The sequence below is a fragment of the Salvelinus alpinus genome, chromosome 23 (assembly GCF_045679555.1).
Source record: "Salvelinus alpinus chromosome 23, SLU_Salpinus.1, whole genome shotgun sequence".
Taxonomy (NCBI): Eukaryota; Metazoa; Chordata; class Actinopteri; order Salmoniformes; family Salmonidae; genus Salvelinus; species Salvelinus alpinus.
In genome coordinates this window covers 49,651,956-49,673,156 of record NC_092108.1, presented here as the reverse complement: position 1 = coordinate 49,673,156, position 21,201 = coordinate 49,651,956, and the positions used below count along the sequence as shown (strand labels likewise).

Below are 21,201 nucleotides of genomic sequence, written 5' to 3'. Positions count from 1 at the left end.
TATATAGACTTATTTATTTTTTTTCACTGTATTATTGACTATATGTTTGTTTTACTCCATGTGTAACTATGTGTTGTTGTATGTGTCGAACTGCTTTGCTTTATCTTGGCCAGGTCGCAATTGTAAATGAGAACGTGTTCTCAATTTGCCTACCTGGTTAAATAAAGGTTAAATAAAAAAATAAATAAAAAAACATAGCTCAAATAGAGGCTAATTCATGGCTATCACATGAAGATAAAGGTTAGCAAACCGTTGATACACATTTTTAACATGTTGATCTGAATGACAAACTTGCATATTCTATTATAAGCAATATAATAATAATTATGTAATTGTATATGATGTCATGGATACTCACAAAGAAATTGCCTCTGATTCAAAGAAAAGCGCAGTTGCAATGTTTTGACTTTCAAAACACAGAACCAAACCATGCTTCCAAAATTAATGATTGTTTTCCAAAGAATGACATATGGGCACACGTCACACACACGCTCACAGACTTTTATCTGAACATGAAACAAACAATGGAAAACTGGAAAAGAACTCCGGTGGTGGGCAGCTATGGGCTCTTTGAAAATGTTCACATTCCAACGGTGCACACTGAGCATGTGGGATGGACGGCCTTGTTTTCTTGTACACAGAACAATAAATTCCGTATTAGGATCAGATTTAAGATAACAATTGCAAATTGACTGTGGAGAATGGGCTTTTTTTGTGTCTAAATATCAAGGTTTTGTAAGCTTTCCATAAGGGTAAGGACAATACAGATACAAAAACATGTCTTGGTCCAAAATCCCAAAACATTATTGAACAACATTCTTTCATTGTTTCTTCCTAGTGATGATTTCATTTGGATAGGTTATCCATGAAAGTTACTGACAAATACCCTATAGATTAACATGGCATTTTTGTGACATCATAGTACTGTAGAACTTCTATGACCACACAGTGTTGTGATATAACTTCAGATTTTACTATGACCTCATTCTTGCATTCTTTCATATGGGAAGTCATTGAAATTATGCTGCTATGATGTCAAAGTAATATCAAAGGTATAGTCCCAGTCAGTACTAAATAGAAAGTTGCCGCCCAGCCCACCTGTGGGGAAAACAACCAATGGTTACCTTGGTTACCCCATTGGCTCTCAGCAAAAAACTTTTTCAAACGCAATGTTCTTGTCGTCTGCTTGTTTTAGTCAATTACCAAACTACATTTAAGTAAAGTACATGTCTAAAGATTACTTTTCAACATTCCCTGATTACAACCGTTCTCACTACTTAGAAAAACATAATATTGTAGGGCTTCCCTCATGCCCCTTTTCATGATGGCGCTACATTAGCCACATGAGTAAATGCTAGCTAGCTACCAACCAGAACATTAAGCTAGTCAAGACCAACAACACGAACAAACAGACTATACAGCTACAAATAGTGAGTGTACTAAACAAACTATACTAAACAAGTTGTCCTGTGATGAAATGGTTTCCACACACATAGCTACGGGTAGCCTACATGGACACTGGGTCCCCACAATTTCCCACTCTCCCACGCTGAATAGCCTGAAGCCACAGGGCTCTTCTTGCAGGCTCTATTTCCCTATGTGGGAGCATAGCGAACCGGAGGTCGGGATTTTTGACCTGGTAACATTTACATTTAACAACACAGCAGCTTCTAGATATGTTTTATTATTCTGTATTACAAAAAAAATGAAGACGAAGTTGGCTTTTTCACAATTGGGGTCAATGGGAAAGAATGTTTGTTCATTTCTTATGAAATGAACACCAACTCAGAGTATTCCCTTGTGTAGTCATCAAAATGCTGCAATGATGTCACAGTAATATCAAAGTTAATCCCAGGTAAAGTCATAGAAATAATGCTACAATGATGTCACGGTAATATCAAAGTTAATCTCCTGTGTAGGCCTGGAAATTCTGCAATGATGTCACAGTAATATCAAAGTTCATCCTCTGTGAAGTCATGGAAATAATGCTGCAATGATGTCACAGTAATATCAAAGTTCATCCTCTGTGAAGTCATGGAAATAATGCTGCAATGATGTCACAGTAATATCAAAGTTCTTCCTCTGTGAAGTCATGGAAATAATGCTGCAATGATGTCACAGTAATATCAAAGTTCATCCTCTGTGAAGTCATGGAAAAAATTCTGCAATGATGTCACAGTAATATATACATTTAGTCTCCTGTAAAGTCATTAAAAAGTTGCTGCAATGATGTCATAGTAATACTAAAATGAATCCCCTGTGAAGTCATTGAAAACATGCTGAAAACAGTTTAGTCATGACATGCTGCTATTATGTCACATTAAAGTGTGAATCAGCCCCCTGTGTCATGGAAATGCAATTATTTCATTCAAAAAATTACATGATGTAATTCTATGCTCCAAAAATCGTACCCCTCTGAGTATAGTTCCTGTAAAATGTTCCTCTTTCCAGATAGTTGTTCCCTGCCACGTGGATTGATCTTTGGGGTTCTAGGTCGGAAAAAGTATATTTATTGATTGATTGATTTGTAGACTGACTGACTGACTCATTGATTAGAACTCACTCTTGATGCCATCCAGGTCGGCGGACCCCAGCATCTGGGCCTCGCTGTCGTCGGTGGCCTGGCGCTGGTGGCGCTCCTGCTGCCCGCCCGTCATGTTGCCCGAGCGCCGGCGCTCCTGCAGGTCATAGCTGCGGCTGCCAGGGGGCGGTGTTCTGGAGGAGGAAGAGGAGGCGGAGGAGGAGGGAGGCGTGGAGCCCCGTGTGGAGGGGTTGTGGGACTCCCGAGAGGGGCCGGAGGATAGGCTATTCCTCCCTTTGTTGGGGGCCAACACTGAGCCCACTGGCTCACTGGGACAACGATGATGACGTACAAGTAATTAGACAGACGGATGGACAGGCAGGCAGACAGATAAAGTACTGTGACTGTGTGTTTCTCTGTGCACACACTTAACTCTATGCATGTGTTTGCAAATGTGTGTAAATTGCTTTATCAGTTTGTGTGTGTGTCACAGGAGGTTAGTGGCACCTTAATTGGGGAGGACAAGCTCGTGGTAGTGGCTGGAGCGGAATAGGTGAAATGGGATCAAATACATCAAGCACATGGTCTCTATGGGGTGTGTGTGTGTGTGTGTGTGTGTGTGTGTGTGTGTGTGTGTGTGTGTGTGTGTGTGTGTGTGTGTGTGTGTGTTGGTATGTCAGTCTGTGCATGTGTGTTTGTGTGCATCTTTCTCACTTACTCCGTGGGTGTGGCATCCTCTGGCAGGTTGGTACCCAGGGCAGTCTCAGGTACGATGGTGAGGCGTCTGGGAAGGGTGGCACTGCCAGCCTTGCTGTGCGTGGGGGCAGGAGTGACACTGGCAGGGTCATCCTCAGACACGAAGAACTACAGAGAGGAAAGATTGGGGTCAATGAGGAAGAGGCCTACCTAATAAAAAAGAAAAGTAGCTGGGTGTGTGTGTACAGTATGTACTATATGTATGCGTGTATACTATAAAACTAATATACTATAACAAATACAGTGTAGACTATAAACCACTATAATATAGTGTAAACCATTATAAGCTTGCAACTCTACCTGCACACCCTCGTTGTGTGTGTCCGTGTCTGTATCAGGTGTGGGTGTGGTGGTCTGCCCCCCCTCTCCATCGTTCTGGCTGTAGGACTCGTCTGCCTCCTCTTCTTCCTCGTCCTCCTCTATGTTGGGTGCTCCGCCAGTCCCGGATCCTCTCCTCCATCCCGCTTCCTTCTTCTTGCTCTTCTTCCTCCTTTCTGGGGGTAGTTTGGACAGCGGGTGGTGGATGTGGTGGGAGGAGTGGCGGTGGTCTGCAGACAGGAGAAATAAACCGCGTTTGGTCAAGTCGTCATTTGGTGACGCACTTCCTTGTCTGCATTGAGATGATATTTGTTGAGCAGCGTTGTCTGTCTTTTAACGGGCATCAAAAGCTGATGAAAGATACATTTTTGATGGACAGGCACGGCCCATACTCAATACTACTTCCAACCAGAATGTGATGTCAAGCTGTACACGGTAACTGATACTCTTTCTATGGTACATAAAACAGTGATTTAATAGATATGAAGGTTAACAAGTAAACATTGGTGGCTCACACTCAAAGTCTTCCTCGTTGTAGGCACGGTGTTTCTCTGGGGGTCCACGGGCCGGTGGGTGGAGAATCTGCTGGAAGAGCTGCACCCCCAGGGTCTTGTTCAGGTCCTGCTCTTCATCATCATCTTCACTCCGCCTAGAAGGGGCCGGTGGCTTGACCGGGGAGGGTGGGTGGTCGATGGGTGGTTCGAGGTTAGTGATTATTTCATCATAGTCATGGATTCATATTTACATAAGATTTGATGTTTTTTGTGTATTGCCCTATGACAAACAATGTTAGTATACAACAAGTTATTGCTCACGTATACCCTTTAATCATATATAATTGGAAAGCTTAGCCTAGATTTACAGCTATCAATCAGACACATTTCTGGAATGTTTAGGTCAACAGAACCTTGACATTTGACCTCTAGGGTACATATCAGAATTACCTGTATAAATTGCTTTAAAAAAGTCAACCCTGATACGTTTTAATCTTTGTTTGACAAGTGGTTCTGAAAGGTCATGAAATTAACTTTCAAATGATATATAATAAAACCAACTTAGAAAGCACCAGCTATAACTATTGTTTAAAAATAGCCCTTATCGTGCCATTGATATCAAAATGTTGGAAGCTTAGCTATAGAATTTCATGTAGTGGGGCACCTATGTTTTTGGATTGTAACTTTGGTGATAGAGGCACTGCATTTCACACACAACACGGTTTTAAAGATGTTTGAGAGATACAGCTCAATGGCATCTTATTGGATTAACTCTGCATTACCATACCTGTATGAAATATAATTGTAGTATGCCCAATAATATCTTAAAATGTTCACAGTGATGTAGAATACACAACCAAAGGCGCCAGGTGTGCCAGATATGTAAAGATGACAAATGATTCACACAATTGTGGTAAGAATGTGCCAAAAAGCTGTCTGATTCAATCATTTCTGAATATGTTTCAAGCCTTAATTACAATACTTCATCTTCAAACATGTAAAATGGATTTACAGCGCCTTCAGAAATTATTCATTCCACTTGACTTATTCCACATTTTGTTGTGATTCAGCCTGATTTCAAAATGGATTAAATATTAATATTTTTTTTACCGATCTACACACACTGATTTGATTCCAGGCTTTATCACAACCGGCCGTGATTGGGAGTCGCAGAATTCGCACAATCGCACAATTGGCGGCGCACAATTGGCCCAGCGCTGTCCGTTTTAGGGTTTGGCTGGGGTAGGCCGTCATTGTAAATAAGAATTTGTTCTTAACTGACTTGCCTAGTTAAATAAAGATTACATTTAAAAATGTAAAATGGATTACCATAGGCAACACTAGAGGGAGACATGGCCACAGGTAAATGCCAGGTGACTGACATTTACCAGTCACCAGATACATTTAGACAAAGGCTTAAAAAACACTGTATACTACATTCATTTAAAAAATGTCCTAACCAATTACAGTTTAAAAGTCTGTTTGGTTGTGAAAAAGTCAGATGGCAGTGCTAAAATCTTTGTCTATTTGTCCTTGCATTAATGATGGACAGTTGGCTCTGGTTGTGGAGGATTCTGCCAGTGCTGTCTCCCCTTCTCTGTGGTAGGAGATCATGTAGATGGTGGTCAGGTTGGTGCATGTCAGTGACCAATCTTCTGCTTGCTCTATCCGTGAATGTTAGTGGTGGAAGGGTCAGTGGGATGTCTCTGTTTTTTGTTATTATCATGCTTGCCTTTTTCTGAACCCTATCCAGTGCAGCTTGCAGCTTCTTTGTGCAGTCCACCAGCAACACACTGGCATACTCCAGGCATGGTCGGAGGCATGGAGTGCTGTAGATGTAATCAGCGGGAAAGACGTTTCTTGCCATTACAGTAAGGAAGTGGAAACGCCTTGAAGCCTTTTTCACTGCCTGGTCAATGTGTTGGTTCCCACTAAGTTGGTTGTCCAAGTGGAAGCCAAGGTATTTTTTGCTTGTTAGAACTGGAACAGCCTGTCCACCCAGTATTAGTGGAGCCGGTTGCGGAGGATGTTTTGAGAAGCAGATTCTTAGTTCGACAGACTTCTTCCCATTAAGAAGCATGTTGTTCTCTGTCGTCCATTCCTCCAGTTGCTTAGCCTCCTCTTCCATTTTCAATGTTTGCTAGCCTTAAGCACAGGACAGGCCAATGTCCAGTGTATCCTCAGAGATGACTCTCTCCGAGTGGACATGTGAAGCAGGAAGAGGTAAGACGAGACGACCCCAACCTCTGGGACCCCAGATGTTACCTCTGGCCATGAGCTGTACATTCCATTTGCTATCACCCTCTGTGTTCTCCCTGTTGTACAGCTGTGAAACCAGGTGAGTAACATTGGACACAGACACAGACACACTTTGTGGACACACGGGCCTTGAGTCAAGAGGCCTGGCTTGGGAGTCTTCTTCCTTCACACTGAGACCAAGACACTGACATTGTTGCTTTGAATCAAGATGTTTCTCTGCTCTATCTTGACTTGTTTATTGCAAGAAGCCTTTGACATGTCCGCCAGCAGAACCAGGACCATTATGGCTTGCTTTGAGTCTGTCTCTGTAAGCCAGGTGTGTGAGGCTCTGACCAGCACATTTGTTGTGCTGTGTTTAGGCAAGTATGCATGCTGTTTTCTTTTGCATTCTTCAAGATCAACTGGTATGAGCTTCCTGGCAATGATCCTTTCCTGGACTTTGCCTAGACAGGATGTCAGAGAGATTGGTCTCCAATCATTTTTCTGTCCAGGACTGGAGACCTTAGGAATGGGGCAGATGTTAGCGGTCTTCCACTCTGTAGGTACAGAGCCCAGTTGATAGGAAGTGTTAACAAAGTGAGTGACCACTGGCGCTAGAACTTCTGAAAATTCCTTGAGTAACCATCTGGATCACATGCTTTCTTAGGACTGAGTCTTGAAAGAGCTTGTTTCATTTGTCCAATGTTGCATGGTTCTCCTTCCCCAACAGGCCTAGGAAGAGGAAAAACAGTGAAGGATGTATTTCCTGTCCACGCTTCAGCAAATACATTTTTCAAGACCTCAGCAACATTCTTATTTTCCACATCGCCAATCTGTATCATCCCTCTAAATTATTTTTAACAACCAAGCTCTTTATTGATGAAGTCCCCACCACTCGTTTGGGTTCTTCTTTTTAAGGGCTTGAATTTAATTTGTGTAGTAGTTTTTCTTCATTGCCCCTCGGATAAGCTTTTGAACAGCGTTTCTCGCTTTTTTCTATTTCTCAGTTTCCCCCCATCTGTCAAATATTTTTTGCCATATCTTGATGGACACTTTTAGTTGTTCCGTCATCCATGGCTTGTCCCGGGCTGTTTTTATTTTTTATTTTGAATGGGCATACACACATCAAGGGCCATTTGTATGTTGGTGTTAAAAATCTATAACTTTTCATCCATCTTCTCCTCATTGTAGACAGCTAACCAGTCAGTGATGGCCAGACACCAGGCTAGGGCCTCCTTTCTCTCAAACAACCTGTAGCCCTACTCTGTATTATATGTGTTTCCCATGTTTAGGTACACTGGTGGGAGTGAGTTGCAGACACTGGTGGCCACTTGAACCCAGCGGGGCCAACACAGTAGGGGTGCTGATCAGATCAATCATGGAGTCTCCACGGGTCTTATTTTTGACAACCTGTTTCAGATTGGGCTGGGAGTTAAGGGTTAGGGCCTTGGTAGGTAAATGATTGAAATCCCCACATAAGACAATATCTACTTCAGGTGATTTCAGCTTCAGAGTTAATGGTGTTAATGAGATAGTTAATAGCTTGCTGTTGCAGTTTATTCTCAATAAGCCCATGGAGGATGGTAAAGTGTTCCAACAACAATTGTTGGAATTGATCTAGGAACCAGCTCTGGGCGCAACTGGATTCTGAAACACTCAAACTCATCTCTTTCAAGGTCAGTGCGTATCTTAACCTGGAGACTATCATCCACATATATGGCCACTCCTCCTCCTTCCATATTTAGGCTAGGATTTCTGACCTGCATGAACACCTGAAAACCCTCTATGTTTAGGGACTTATATGGAATGTTGTCATGTGCCCATGTTTCCGTTGCAGAACCAATTTCAGCCCTGGATGATATGAGTAAAAGTTCAAACTCATCCACTTTGTTCAGCAGAGATCTGGAATTGCAAGTTAAGGTATTTGGCGGACATTGGGAAGCTTTTGCATCTTCTGCTTTCTTTATTACAGGGAAGACTCTGTTGCTTGGTACTTCTACATGACTGACAGTTTTGGCATGCCTGATATCAACAACAGTGCAGATTTTTGTTTACCTCAGCCAAGGAGTTCCTATTGGACGGCTTCAATTTTTTTTCCTTTGATGTACAGTGGGGCAAAAAAGTATTTAGTCAGCCACCAATTGTGCAAGTTCTCCCACTTAAAAAGATGAGAGAGGCCTGTAATTTTCATCATAGGTACACTTCAACTATGACAGACAAAATGAGAAAAGAAATCCAGAAAATCACATTGTAGGATATTTTATGAATTTATTTGCAAATTATGGTGGAAAATAAGTATTTGGTCACCTACAAACAAGCAAGATTTCTGGCTCTCACAGACCTGTAACTTATTATTTAAGAGGCTCCTCTGTCCTCCACTCGTTACCTGTATTAAATGGCACCTGTTTGAACTTGTTATCAGTATAAAAGACACCTGTCCACAACCTCAAACAGTCACACTCCAAACTCCACTATGGCCAAGACCAAAGAGCTGTCAAAGGACACCAGAAACAAAATTGTAGACCTGCACCAGGCTGGGAAGACTGAATCTGCAATAGGTAAGCAGCTTGGTTTGAAGAAATCAACTGTGGGAGCAATTATTAGGAAATGGAAGACATACAAGACCACTGATAATCTCCCTCGATCTGGGGCTCCACGCAAGATCTCACCCCGTGGGGTCAAAATGATCACAAGAACGGTGAGCAAAAATCCCAGAACCACACGGGGGGACCTAGTGAATGACCTGCAGAGAGCTGGGACCAAAGTAACAAAGCCTACCATCAGTAACACACTTCGCCGCCAGGGACTCAAATCCTGCAGTGCAAGACGTGTCCCCCTGCTTAAGCCAGTACATGTCCAGGCCCGTCTGAAGTTTGCTAGAGAGCATTTGGATGATCCAGAAGAAGATTGGGAGAATGTCATATGGTCAGATGAAACCAAAATATAACTTTTTGGTAAAAACTCAACTCGTCGTGTTTGGAGGACAAAGAATGCTGAGTTGCATCCAAAGAACACCATACCTACTGTGAAGCATGGGGGTGGAAACATCATGCTTTGGGGCTGTTTTTCTGCAAAGGGACCAGGACGACTGATCCGTGTAAAGGAAAGAATGAATGGGGCCATGTATCGTGAGATTTTGAGTGAAAACCTCCTTCCATCAGCAAGGGCATTGAAGATGAAACGTGGCTGGGTCTTTCAGCATGACAATGATCCCAAACACACCGCCTGGGCAACGAAGGAGTGGCTTCGTAAGAAGCATTTCAAGGTCCTGGAGTGGCCTAGCCAGTCTCCAGATCTCAACCCCATAGAAAATCTTTGGAGGGAGTTGAAAGTCCGTGTTGCCCAGCAACAGCCCCAAAACACTGCTCTAGAGGAGATCTGCATGGAGGAATGGGCCAAAATACCAGCAACAGTGTGTGAAAAACTTGTGAAGACTTACAGAAAACGTTTGACCTCTGTCATTGCCGACAAAGGGTATATAACAAAGTATTGAGATAAACTTTTGTTATTGACCAAATACTTATTTTCCACCATAATTTGCAAATAAATTCATAAAAAATCCTACAATGTGATTTTCTGGATTTTTTTTTCTCATTTTGTCTGTCATAGTTGAAGTGTACCTATGATGAAAATTACAGGCCTCTCTCATCTTGTGAGAACTTGCACAATTGGTGGCTGACTAAATACTTTTTGGCCCCACTGTATGGAGCCAGAGGTGTGGTAAATTTCCTAAGATTCCGAAGGGAATTCGGTGAGTATTCACAAATGTGTGTGGCATCTATTTTACTTGCTTAAAGTCCTTCATTTTTCTTTTTACAACTTACCAATTCTGCAACAGAACTGACCACACAGACAATATCTATATAAATGTCCACCAAAAACAAATGGATGGCTAATATATTGTACCAGGGCCATTGATGTATCAAAACTACAGGACCAGCAAAGACATATCATCCATATAATCACTCCTACATTTTATATATAGGGAACTCATGTGCCTTCTACTAAATTAACAAACGTTCAAACAATTATTGTCATGCCTATTACACAGGTCGATGTTAAAACTAACAGATCAAAAAATTATCAGAGTCAAAGGCAGTATTTATCCAAGCATTGTACTTTCAACCGGTAAACAATATTACGTTCTATAGGGGGGCGCCATTTCGACTTTGTAAAAATTCGTTCCCAAATTAAACTGCCTCGTACTCAATTCTTGCTCGTACAATATGCATATTATTATTACTATTGGATAGAAAACACTCTAGTTTCTAAAACCGTTTGAATTATATCTGTGAGTAAAACAGAACTCAAGTTGCAGCTAACTTCCTGTCAGGAAGTGAGAAATCTGAAATCGATGCTCTGTTCCAGGGTCAGTTTATTAAATTGCATGTGATCTATGAGTCGACATGCACTGCATACGATTTCCCCTGGATGTCAGTAAGCAGTGAGAATTGGAATTGTGTTGCTAGGCAGATCTGAGGCCATATAAAGGCTCATGGAACCGGGGGTGCACTCTTTTCAACGTTCGTCATGACGCAAGACAGACCTCAGGATGGCATTCTGAAAAGCTCTCGTTATAGGCCTTAGATATATCCGGCTCTGATTTTATTCGATATAGGTGTTAAAGACATCATAATGTAGTTATTTTAAACCGAGTTATATCAGTTTGTATCAGTATATTGCGATTTTCGGATATTTCTTTGTCCTGCGTTATGAAGAGTTGGGCACGTCTGGGCCACATAACTAATGTTTGCTGCTAATTCCTAAGTTGAAGACGGCAATCTACAACCGAGCAACGATGATTCTGGACAAAGGACCACTTGCACAAGATTCTGATGGAAGCTCATCAAAAAGTAAGAACTATTTATGATGTTAATTCGTTGTTCTGTTGAAAAATGTAAAACTATTATTCGGCCATTAATTTCGGTGCGGTCTCGCTTTAGCGCACGCTGTATGTCGTAGTAACGTTAATTTTAAAAATCTAACACAGCGGTTGCATTAAGAACTAATGTATCTTTCATTTGCTGTTCAACCTGTATTTTTTAGTCAAGTTTATGATTAGTTATTGATTAGATTAGGTGCCTCTCCCAAGATTTCTCCCGACATTTTGTTGGCAGCTTGGCTACTATTCTCATTGTATAACCACGATTTGTGCCGCTAAATATGCACATTTTCGAACAAACAATATATGTATTGTGTAATATGATGTTATAGGACTGTCATCTGAAGAAGTTTGAGAAGGTTAGTGAAAAAATTTATATATTTTGCTGGTTTATTCGTTATCGCTACTGTTGGCTTGAATCAATGCTGTTGTGTGGTTGGCTATTGTAGTAAGCTAATATAATGCTAAATTGTGTTTTCGCTGTAAAACACTTAAAGAATCTGAAATATTGGCTGGATTCACAAGATTTTTGTCTTTCATTTGCTGTACGCAGTGTATTTTTCATAAATGTTTTATAATGAGTATTTAGGTAATTCACGTTTGCTCTCTGTAGTTATTCTAGTTGCTTTGGTGAGAGTTGTGATGGCGGCTGCAATGTAAAACTATGATTTATACCTGAAATATGCAAATTTTTCGAACAAAACATGCTATACAATAAATATGTTATAGGACTGTCATCTGATGAAGTTGTTTCTTGGTTAGTGACTATTTATATCTTTATTTGGTCGAATTTGTGATAGCTACCTATGCAGGAAAAAAATGGTGGGGAAAAAAAGTTGTGTCTTTTGCTATCGTGGTTAGCTAATAGAAATACATATTGTGTATTCCCTGTAAAACATTTTAAAAATCAGAAATGATGGCTGGATTCACAAGATGTGTATCTTTCATCTGGTGTCTTGGACTTGTGATTTCATGATATTTAGATGCTAGTATTTACTTGTGGCGCTATGCTAGGCTATGCTAGTCAGCTTTTTTACTGATGAGGGTGCTCCCGGATCCGGGATTGTGACCAAGTAGAGGTTCTTAACAGGTCAACCCCACATGTCAACGGCAGCATCATAAAACTGACTGTAAACTCAGGGAAAATATGTACGTCCTCTCACTGTCAACTGTGTTTATTTTCAGCAAACTTAACATGTGTAAATATTTGTATGAACATAACAAGATTCAACAACTGAGACATAAACTGAACAAGTTCCACAGACATGTGACTAACCGAAATTGAATAATGTGTCCCTGAACAAAAGGGGGGTCAAAATCAAAAGTAACAGTCAGTATCTGGTGTGGCCACCAGCTGCATTAAGTACAGCAGTGCATCTCCTCCTCATGGACTGCACTAGATTTGCCAGTTCTTGCTGTGACATGTTACCCCACTCTTCCATCAAGGCACCTGCAAGTTCCCGGACATTTCTGGGGGGAATGAAACTAGCCCTCACCCTCCAATCCAACAGGTCCCAGATGTGCTCAATGGGATTGAGATCCGGGCTCTTCGCTGGCCATGGCAGAACACTGACATTCCTGTCTTGCAGGGAATCATACACAGAATGAGCAGTATGGCTGGTGGCATTGTCATAATGGAGGGTCATGTCAGGATGAGCCTGAAGGAAGGGTACCACATGAGGGAGCAGGATGTCTTCCCTGTAACGCACAGCTTTGAGATTGCCTGCAATGACAACAAGCTCAGTCCGATGATGATGTGACACACCACCCCAGACCATGACGGACCCTCCACCTCCAAATCGATCCCGCTCCAGAGTACAGGCCTTGGCGTAACGCTCATTCCTTCAACGATAAATGCGAAACGCGATCCTCACCCCTGGTGAGACAAAACCGCGACTTGTCAGTGAAGAGCACTTTTTGCCAGTCCTGTCTGGTCCAGCAACGGTGGGTTTGTGCCCATTGTTGCCGGTGATGTCTGGTGAGGTCCTGCCTTACAACAGGCCTACAAGCCCTCAGTCCAGCCTCTCTCAGCCTATTGCGGACAGTCTGAGCACTGATGGAGAGATTGTGCGTTCCTAGTATAACTCGGCAGTTGTTGTTGCCATCCTGTACCTGTCCCGCAGGTGTGATGTTCGGATGTACTGATCCTGTGCAGGTGTTGTTACACGTGGTCTGCCACTGCGAGGACAATCAGCTCTCCGTCCTGTCTCCCTGTAGGGCTGTCTTAGGCGTCTCATAGTACGGACTGCAATTCATTGCCCTGGCCACATCTGCAGTTCTCATGCCTATTTGCAGCATGCCCAAGGCACGTTCACGCAGATGAGCAGGGACCTTGGGAATCTTTCTTTTTGTGTATTTCAGAGTCAGTATAAAGGCCTCTTTAGTGTCCTAAGTTTTCATAACTGTGACCTTAATTGCCTACCATCTGTAAGCTGTTAGTGTCTTAACGACCATTCCACAGGTGCATGTTCATTAATTGTTTATAGTTCATTGAACAAGCATGGGAAACAGTGTTTAAACCCTTTACAATAAAGATCTGTGAAGTTATTTGGATTTTTACGAATTATCTTTGAAAGACAGGGACCTGAAAAAGGGATGTTTCTTTTTTTGCTGAGCTTATATATACACTACCGTTCAAAAGTTTGGGGTCACTTAGAAATGTCCTTCTTTTTGAAAGAAAAGCAACATTTTTGTCCATTAAAATAGCATAAAAATGATCAGAAATACAGTGTAGACATTGTTAATGTTGTAAATGACCATTGTAGCTGGAAACGGCTGATTTTTAATGGAATATCTACATAGGCGTATAGAGGCCCATTATCAGCAACCATCACTCCTGTGTTCCAATGGCACGTTGTGTTAGCTAATCCAACACCCCTCAACTGGCAGCTTCATTAAATAGTACCCGCAAAACACCAGTCTCAACATCAACAGTGAAGAGGCAATTCCAGGATGCTGGCCTTCTAGGCAGAGTTCCTCTGTCCAGTGTCTGTGTTCTTTTGCCCATCTTAATCTTTTCTTTTATTGGCCAGGCTGAGATATGGCTTTGTTTTTGCAACTCTGCCTAGAAGGCCAGCATCCCGGAGTCGCCTCTTCACTGTTGATGTTGAGACTGGTGTTTTGCGAGTACTATTTAATGAAGCTCCCAGTTGAGGACTTGTAAGGCGTCTGTTTCTCAAACTAGATACTCTAATGTACTTGTCCTCTTGCTCAGTTGTGCACCGGGGCCTTTCACTCCTCTTTCTACTCTAGTTAGAGTCAGTTTGCACTGTTCTGTGAAGGGAGTAGTACACAGCGTTGTATGAAATCTTCAGTTTCTTGGCAATTTCTCGTATGGTATAGCCTTCATTTCTCATAAAAAGAATAGACTGACGAGTTTCAGAAGAAAGGTCTATGTTTCTGGCATATTTGAGCCTGTAATCAAACCCACAAATGCTGATGCCTCAGATACTCAACTAGTCTAAAGAAGGCCAGTTTAATTGCTTCTTTAATCAGAACAACAGTTTTCAGCTGTGCTAACATAATTGCAAAAGGCTATTCTAATGATCATTAGCCTTATAAAATCTGCAGTTTCCAGCTACAATAATAATTTACAACATTAATAATATCTACACCGTATTTCTGATCAATTTGATGTTTTTTTTTTTTTATTGACAATTTTTTAATTTTCTTTCTAAGTGACCCCAAACTTTTGAACGGTGGTGTGTGTGTGTGTATATACAGTTGAAGTCGGAAGTTTACATACACCTTAGCCAAATACATTTAAACATTTTAACTTTTTCACAATTCTTGACATTTAATCCAAGTAAAATGTCCCTGTCTTAGGTCAGTTAGGATCTCCACTTTATTTTAAGAATGTGAAATGTCAGAATAATAGTAGAGAGAATGATTTATTTCAGCTTTTATATCTTTCATCACATTCCCAGTGGGTCAGAAGTTTACATACACTCAATTAGTATTTGGTAGCATTGCCTTTAAATTGTTTAACTTGGGTCAAACGTTTCTGGTAGCCTTCCACAAGCTTCCCACAATATGTTGGGTGAATTTTGGTCCAGAGCTGGTGTAACTGAGTCAGGTTTGTAGGCCTCCTTGCTCGCAAACCTGACTCAGTTCTGCCCACATATTTTCTATAGGATTGAGGTCAGGGCTTTCTGATGGCCACTCCAATACCCTGATTTTGTTGTCCTTAAGCCATTTTGCCACAACTTTGGAAGTATGCTTTGGGTCATTGTCCATTTGGAAGACCCATTTGTGACCAAACTTTAACTTCCTGACTGATGTCTTGAGATGTTGCTTCAATATATCCACATAATTTTCCGGCCTCATGATGCCATCTATTTTGTGAAGTGCACCAGTCCCTCCTGCAGCAAAGCAGTCCCACAACATGATGCTGCCACCCCCGTGCTTCACGGTTGGGATGGTGTTCTTCGGCTTGCAAGCCTCCCCATTTTTCCTCCAAACATAACGATGGTCATTATGGCCAAACAGTTCTATTTTTGTTTCATCAGACCAGAGGACATTTCTCCAAAAAGTACAACGTTTCTCCCCAATGTGCAGTTGCAAACCGTAGTCTGGCTTTTTTATGGCGGTTTTAGAGCAGTTGCTTCTTCCTTGCTGATTGGCCTTTCAGGTTGTCGATATAGGACTCATTTTACTGTGGATATAGATACTTTTGTACCGGTTTCCTCCAGCATCTTCACAAGGTCCTTTGCTGTTGTTCTGGGATTGATTTGCACTTTTCACATCAAAGTATGTTCATCTCTAGGAGACAGAACGCGTCTCCTTCCTGAGCGGTATGACGGCTATGTGGTCCCATGGTGTTTATACTTGCGTACTATTGTTTGTACAGATGAACGTGGTACCTTCAGGCATTTGGAAATTGCTCCCAAGGTTGAACCAGACTTGTGGAGGTCTACAATTTTTTTTCTGAGGTCTTGGCTGATTTCAAGCAAAGAGGCACTGAGTTTGAAGGTAGGCCTTGCAATACATCCACAGGTACAACTCCAATTGACTCAAATTATGTCAATTAGCCTATCAGAAGCTTCTAAGCCATGACATAATTTTCTGGAATTTTCCAAGCTGTTTAAAGGCACAGTCAACTTAGTGTATGTATACTTCTGACCCACTGGAATTGTGATACAGTGAATTATAAGTGAAATAATCTGTCTGTAAACAATTGTTAGAAAAATGACCTGTGTCGTGCACAAAGTAGATGTCCTAACCGACTTGCCAAAACTATAGTTTGTTAACAAGAAATTTGTGGAGTGGTTGAAAAACAAGTTTTAATGACTCCAACCTAAGTGTATGTAAACTTCTGACTTCAGCTGTATATATATATATATATATATATATATATATATATATATATTACACACACACACACACACACATGTATTTAACCCATTCTTTGTGGCACTCCATATACAGTATACAGTATACTGTACTTCCATAACATTTTTCAACTGGTACAAGGAGACCTTCAGACGAGTCATGTGAGGCCTGTGGGCATCCTTAAGCAAAACAACCGACATGTACATATTTGTCATATTAGTGTGTAGTCCAAACTGTTCGGTCGCTACAGACAGAAGTTGGCTGTACCAACTTCATACGAGTCCCAAGATGCTTGTGGGGGCCGTAGAGCAAAATGGAGAACAACACAGTGTTCACATATTTCACATATTTCCATAATAGTTTGTAGGCCAAACCATTAATGATCATTACACAGGTGCAACTTTTACTGGGGACAATAAAAGGCCACTAAAATGTGCAGTTTTGTTACACAACACAATGCAACAGATGTCTCAAGTTGAGGGAGCATGGAATTGGCATGCTGACTGCAGGAATGTCCACCAGAGTTGCCAGAGAATTGAATGTTCATTTCTCTACCATAAGCCACCTCCAACATTGTTTTAGAGAATTTGGCAGTACGTTCAACTGGCCTCACAACCGCAGACCACGTGTAACCACGCCAGCCCAGGGCCTCCGCATCCGGCTTCTTCACCTGCGGGATCATCTGAGACCAGCCACCCGGACAGCTGATGAAACTGTGGGTTTGCATAATTGAAGAACTTCTGCACAATCTGTCAGAAACCGTCTCAGGGAAGCACATCTGCGTGCTCGTCGTCTTCACCAAGGTCTTGACCTGACTGTCGCGAGTGACTTCAGTGAGCAAATGCTCACCTTTGATGGCCACTGGCACGCTAGAGAAGTGTGCTCTTCACGGATGAATCCCGGTTTCAACTGTAGCGGGCAGATGGCAGATGGTGTCATCTGGGCAAGCTATTTGCTGATGTCAACATTGTGAACAGATGCCCCATTGTGGCAGTGGAGTTATGGTATGGGCAGGCATAAGCTACGAACATCAAACACAATTGCATTTTATCAATGGCAATTTGAATGCACAGAGATACCGTGAGGAGATACTGAGGCCCAATGTCGTGCCATTCAATCCGCCACCTTCACCTCAATTTAAGGTATCTGTGACCAACAGATGCATATCTGTATTCCCAGTCATGTGAAATCCACCAATTAGGGCCTAATTAATGTATTTAAATTGACTGATTTCCTTATATAAACTGTAACTAAGTCTAAAATCTTAAAAATTGTTACATGTTCCGTTTATATTTTAGTTCAGTCTATCTGGCCAAAACAAAGACATGTATGATGTGCTATACTGAACTGTACTGTACTCTACTCTGCTCTACTGTGCCCTGCTGTACTGTACTGTGCTCTACTATACTGTACTGTGCTCCAGTTTACTCTACAGGAGTTTCTTACAATTGAAGAAAGGATCTATGGACTCTTAATCTAGTGGTCTTGGTTTGAGACCACTCAAGACCACATATATTCGGGCTTTAACTTGTCATGGTCTCAACTCACTGGGTCTGAGTCTGGATCTTGGGTCCAATGTCCTGGTATAAATCTTGGTCTTGGCTCCTGGATATTACCTTAGTCTTTGGTTTACAAACCTATTTGAAGAAGACAATGCTTTCTGATCATTGGCTATTCACTCCCAACACATAGGAATCCCAACCCAGTTGACTACTTTTAAATGGTGGAAGCCCTCAATGGCAATGTCTATACTAAAATTAGTTATATCCATCTGGAGTCCTCCAATTATATCTATGACTGACACTTCACACCGAAACGCCAAAATAAAGATAAGTAAAGTGATCATTTAAACATCTAATGACATAATTAATGACAGAACAATATAGATTATATTTCTCTAAATTCAATTTAAAGATTTGGAAAATATTTGTTACTACTTTGTTAATTTGGAAGGTTAATCAAACGATCACTACTGTCCATGGTTCTCCCTTTATTGCAACTTCTTCACAAATTTTGTGGGGTGGTAAGGAAGTCAAATAAATATTTCAAATATGAAATATTAACAAAGTGTGTGAGTAGTATACAGTGTATGTTTACCTGAAATACGTTGGAAGAGTTTTAAATTGGCTTTACAGCTTCCTCTGGTGCAAGATAATAATAATAATAAGATGTATTTTATGTAGCACTTTTCATACAGAATCTCAAAATAAAAACAAATTCAGTGGGCTGGCAGTTTATGGGAGCAGTTCAGTAAAGGAGTAGCTTGAGTGGAGGTGGCATTGATGGTACAGCCAGGGAAGGAGACACGTCAGACAGGCAGGCCCGGAGCTCTCCATCAGGCATCTCTCTCACAGCTACACCTTCTATGTAGGTAGGCTGGAACATCCACCACCGGATGTGTAGCACCAACCCGGATGATGCTTCGGCACCTTCGCCCAAGAGACCACCCCAGTTTGGCCTCGTAATCAGGAACAGCCTTCTACGAGGCGAGCCTCTGTCGTCGCCTCACACCACAGTACAAATCCTTCCAGAAGCCAGGGCAGGTGGAACAAAAAGCCGGTTCTGTGTTGATGCATAATTCAAATTACATATGCCAGCTAGCTAGCTAGCTATAGCTAACCAAGCTGCCATCGATCATGTTTAGTACTTAGTATAGAATTTTGTAGTATACTATAGTAAATTCTACATTATTATTCACAAAAGAAACACTAGTAAATGCTACAGAAATGTCAGCAAAAACATTATTTTTAACTATAGTAAATAGTAATTTAATTAGCATATACCCTGCCCATTCCCATCCTCCACATCCCAATTTGTGCCAACAGTAAGTGAGAAACCCACATGTCAAGTATAGACCATATTGTGTTCCGTGTGATTATAGAAAAGAGCAGAAGCCCTGAACTCTCTGTTCAGAGCCCAGTCCTACCTACCTACAGGTTCTGGAATATTTCCTTGATCTGTTAGTATTTCTCCACTAGGTTTCCTCAAGGAGAAAGCCTCACACTTCTATGTTAAAGATAATAAAACAAAACACTTTATTAAAAATACTACAGTAATGTACACAAAAAAAACGACAGTAAATACTACAGTATACTACTATAGTATATTCAACAAAAAAATACTACATTATTTATATAATAAATCCAACAGTATTCACTGCCATTTTTTGTCGGACTTCAGTCTGCAAAAACACAGTAAACTACAGACTACAGTAAAGTCTGTAAAAACATTACAGTGAATACTATAGTATTCCTACCAATGGTATTTTTTCATATGGGTAGGCTTCTTCACAGCGCCATGCAACCACAGAACCACGGATATAAGCATTACCTGACTAATAAGTTTAAAAAATGTTTAAAAAAATAAATACATCAATAAATATCTAATTTTGTGTGTATAGAACCTGTGTATAGAATAACTAATGTACAGTAAATAGATGTAAGGTTTAAACTCACAGCTGAGGTGGCTGTGGCCATAGTGTTGGCGGCGACATTTGCGTCGCTGGCATCCTTAGGGTTGCTCATGGCTCCGTGCTGATCACAAGGTCAGGACAGTATGTTGCGACGCAGTCCTTAGCCCTTTTCACTCTCTTTCTTACTCAACGGAGGACTTTTGGGTAGCATAACCTGCGAAAAGGACAGGAATGGTATTGTTGGTCTTAGTCAAGTGACTATTGGTAAATTAGGTCAAATGTTAGGTCAAATCACCCAAATTATCTTTTGGTTAGTGATTTCATTGTGCGTCCTACATGATGATTATACGTCCATAATAACGACATAGGCAACGCCATTTACACATTTAGGGCCACTTCACCAGACCAGGAAAAAGTAGGGTAAGATTCAGGGTCTGGGAAAAGTCCTGGCCCTAACCATATTGACAATCCCTTGTGAGTGAACGACAAGCTTACAGTATTGTGACTCTGAATGGGGCCAACGCAGCGGCAAATAACAAAAAGCAATCCATTTCTCTACCGTAGCTCTGAGTTTAGCTAAAAGTGAAAGTCTTTTTATTACGAAAACATGGGTGATAGCTTCATCGCGAAAACACTACTAAGAATTGCTGTGTCCTGAAGGGTTCAGAGGAGATTATGATGTACCCACCTTGGCAAGACCACAACATCCAATTTAGGGTGGAAAATCCCTTTTTTTTTTATGCACTTTTTTCCAAGCGAGCAAATCAACTCAGCTGGTCAGGCAGTGTCCTGTAACACAGCTGGTGTTACCGAGGTCTATTAGTGGTCACTGGCTTGCTTGCGTGATAAGTAACCTTGCCTGAGACCTGAAGACTTCAATTACATCTCCGAGCTAATGCTTAGCTCAGTGGGCTAACAGCTAAGACTTAGCTCAGTGGGCTAACAGCTAAGACTTAGCTCAGTGGGCTAACAGTGTTCAGGCGGAAAGCCAACCCGTGCGAACCCAGTAGGTCACATTGGCGCCAGCCCAATAACACTGACCCAGTCCTGGTAGGTTATGCACTGCTCCTCATCTAATAGAAGTTAGATAACATTCATAAACACCCATAAACAGCTGAGAGCTTCACTGATAGTGGATAGTGTTTGTCTACAGAGAATAACATTTACAGTTATTATGAGTCTGTATTCTTTTTAGAAGCAGTGAGGGTCAGGGTTGAGGGTAAGGGTCGTCAGATTGCTACCTGATATT

At 41.4% G+C, this 21,201-nt stretch overlaps 1 protein-coding gene across 2 annotated transcripts in view; it reads right to left on the bottom strand.

Annotated features, from left to right (window-relative positions):
* The window catches only part of LOC139551208 (anion exchange protein 2-like), a 67,678-nt gene that overhangs the window by 33,584 nt on the left and 12,893 nt on the right, over positions 1-21,201 (bottom strand). For both annotated transcript variants that reach the window (XM_071362668.1, XM_071362669.1), the window contains exons 2-6: positions 19,996-20,166; positions 4,111-4,261; positions 3,578-3,825; positions 3,240-3,385; positions 2,564-2,850 (exon numbers count right to left, since the gene is read on the bottom strand). In XM_071362668.1, the coding sequence (XP_071218769.1) occupies positions 2,564-2,850; positions 3,240-3,385; positions 3,578-3,825; positions 4,111-4,261; positions 19,996-20,064 (901 nt within the window). In that variant the 5' untranslated portion in view covers positions 20,065-20,166. The remainder of the gene's footprint in view (positions 1-2,563; positions 2,851-3,239; positions 3,386-3,577; positions 3,826-4,110; positions 4,262-19,995; positions 20,167-21,201) is intronic.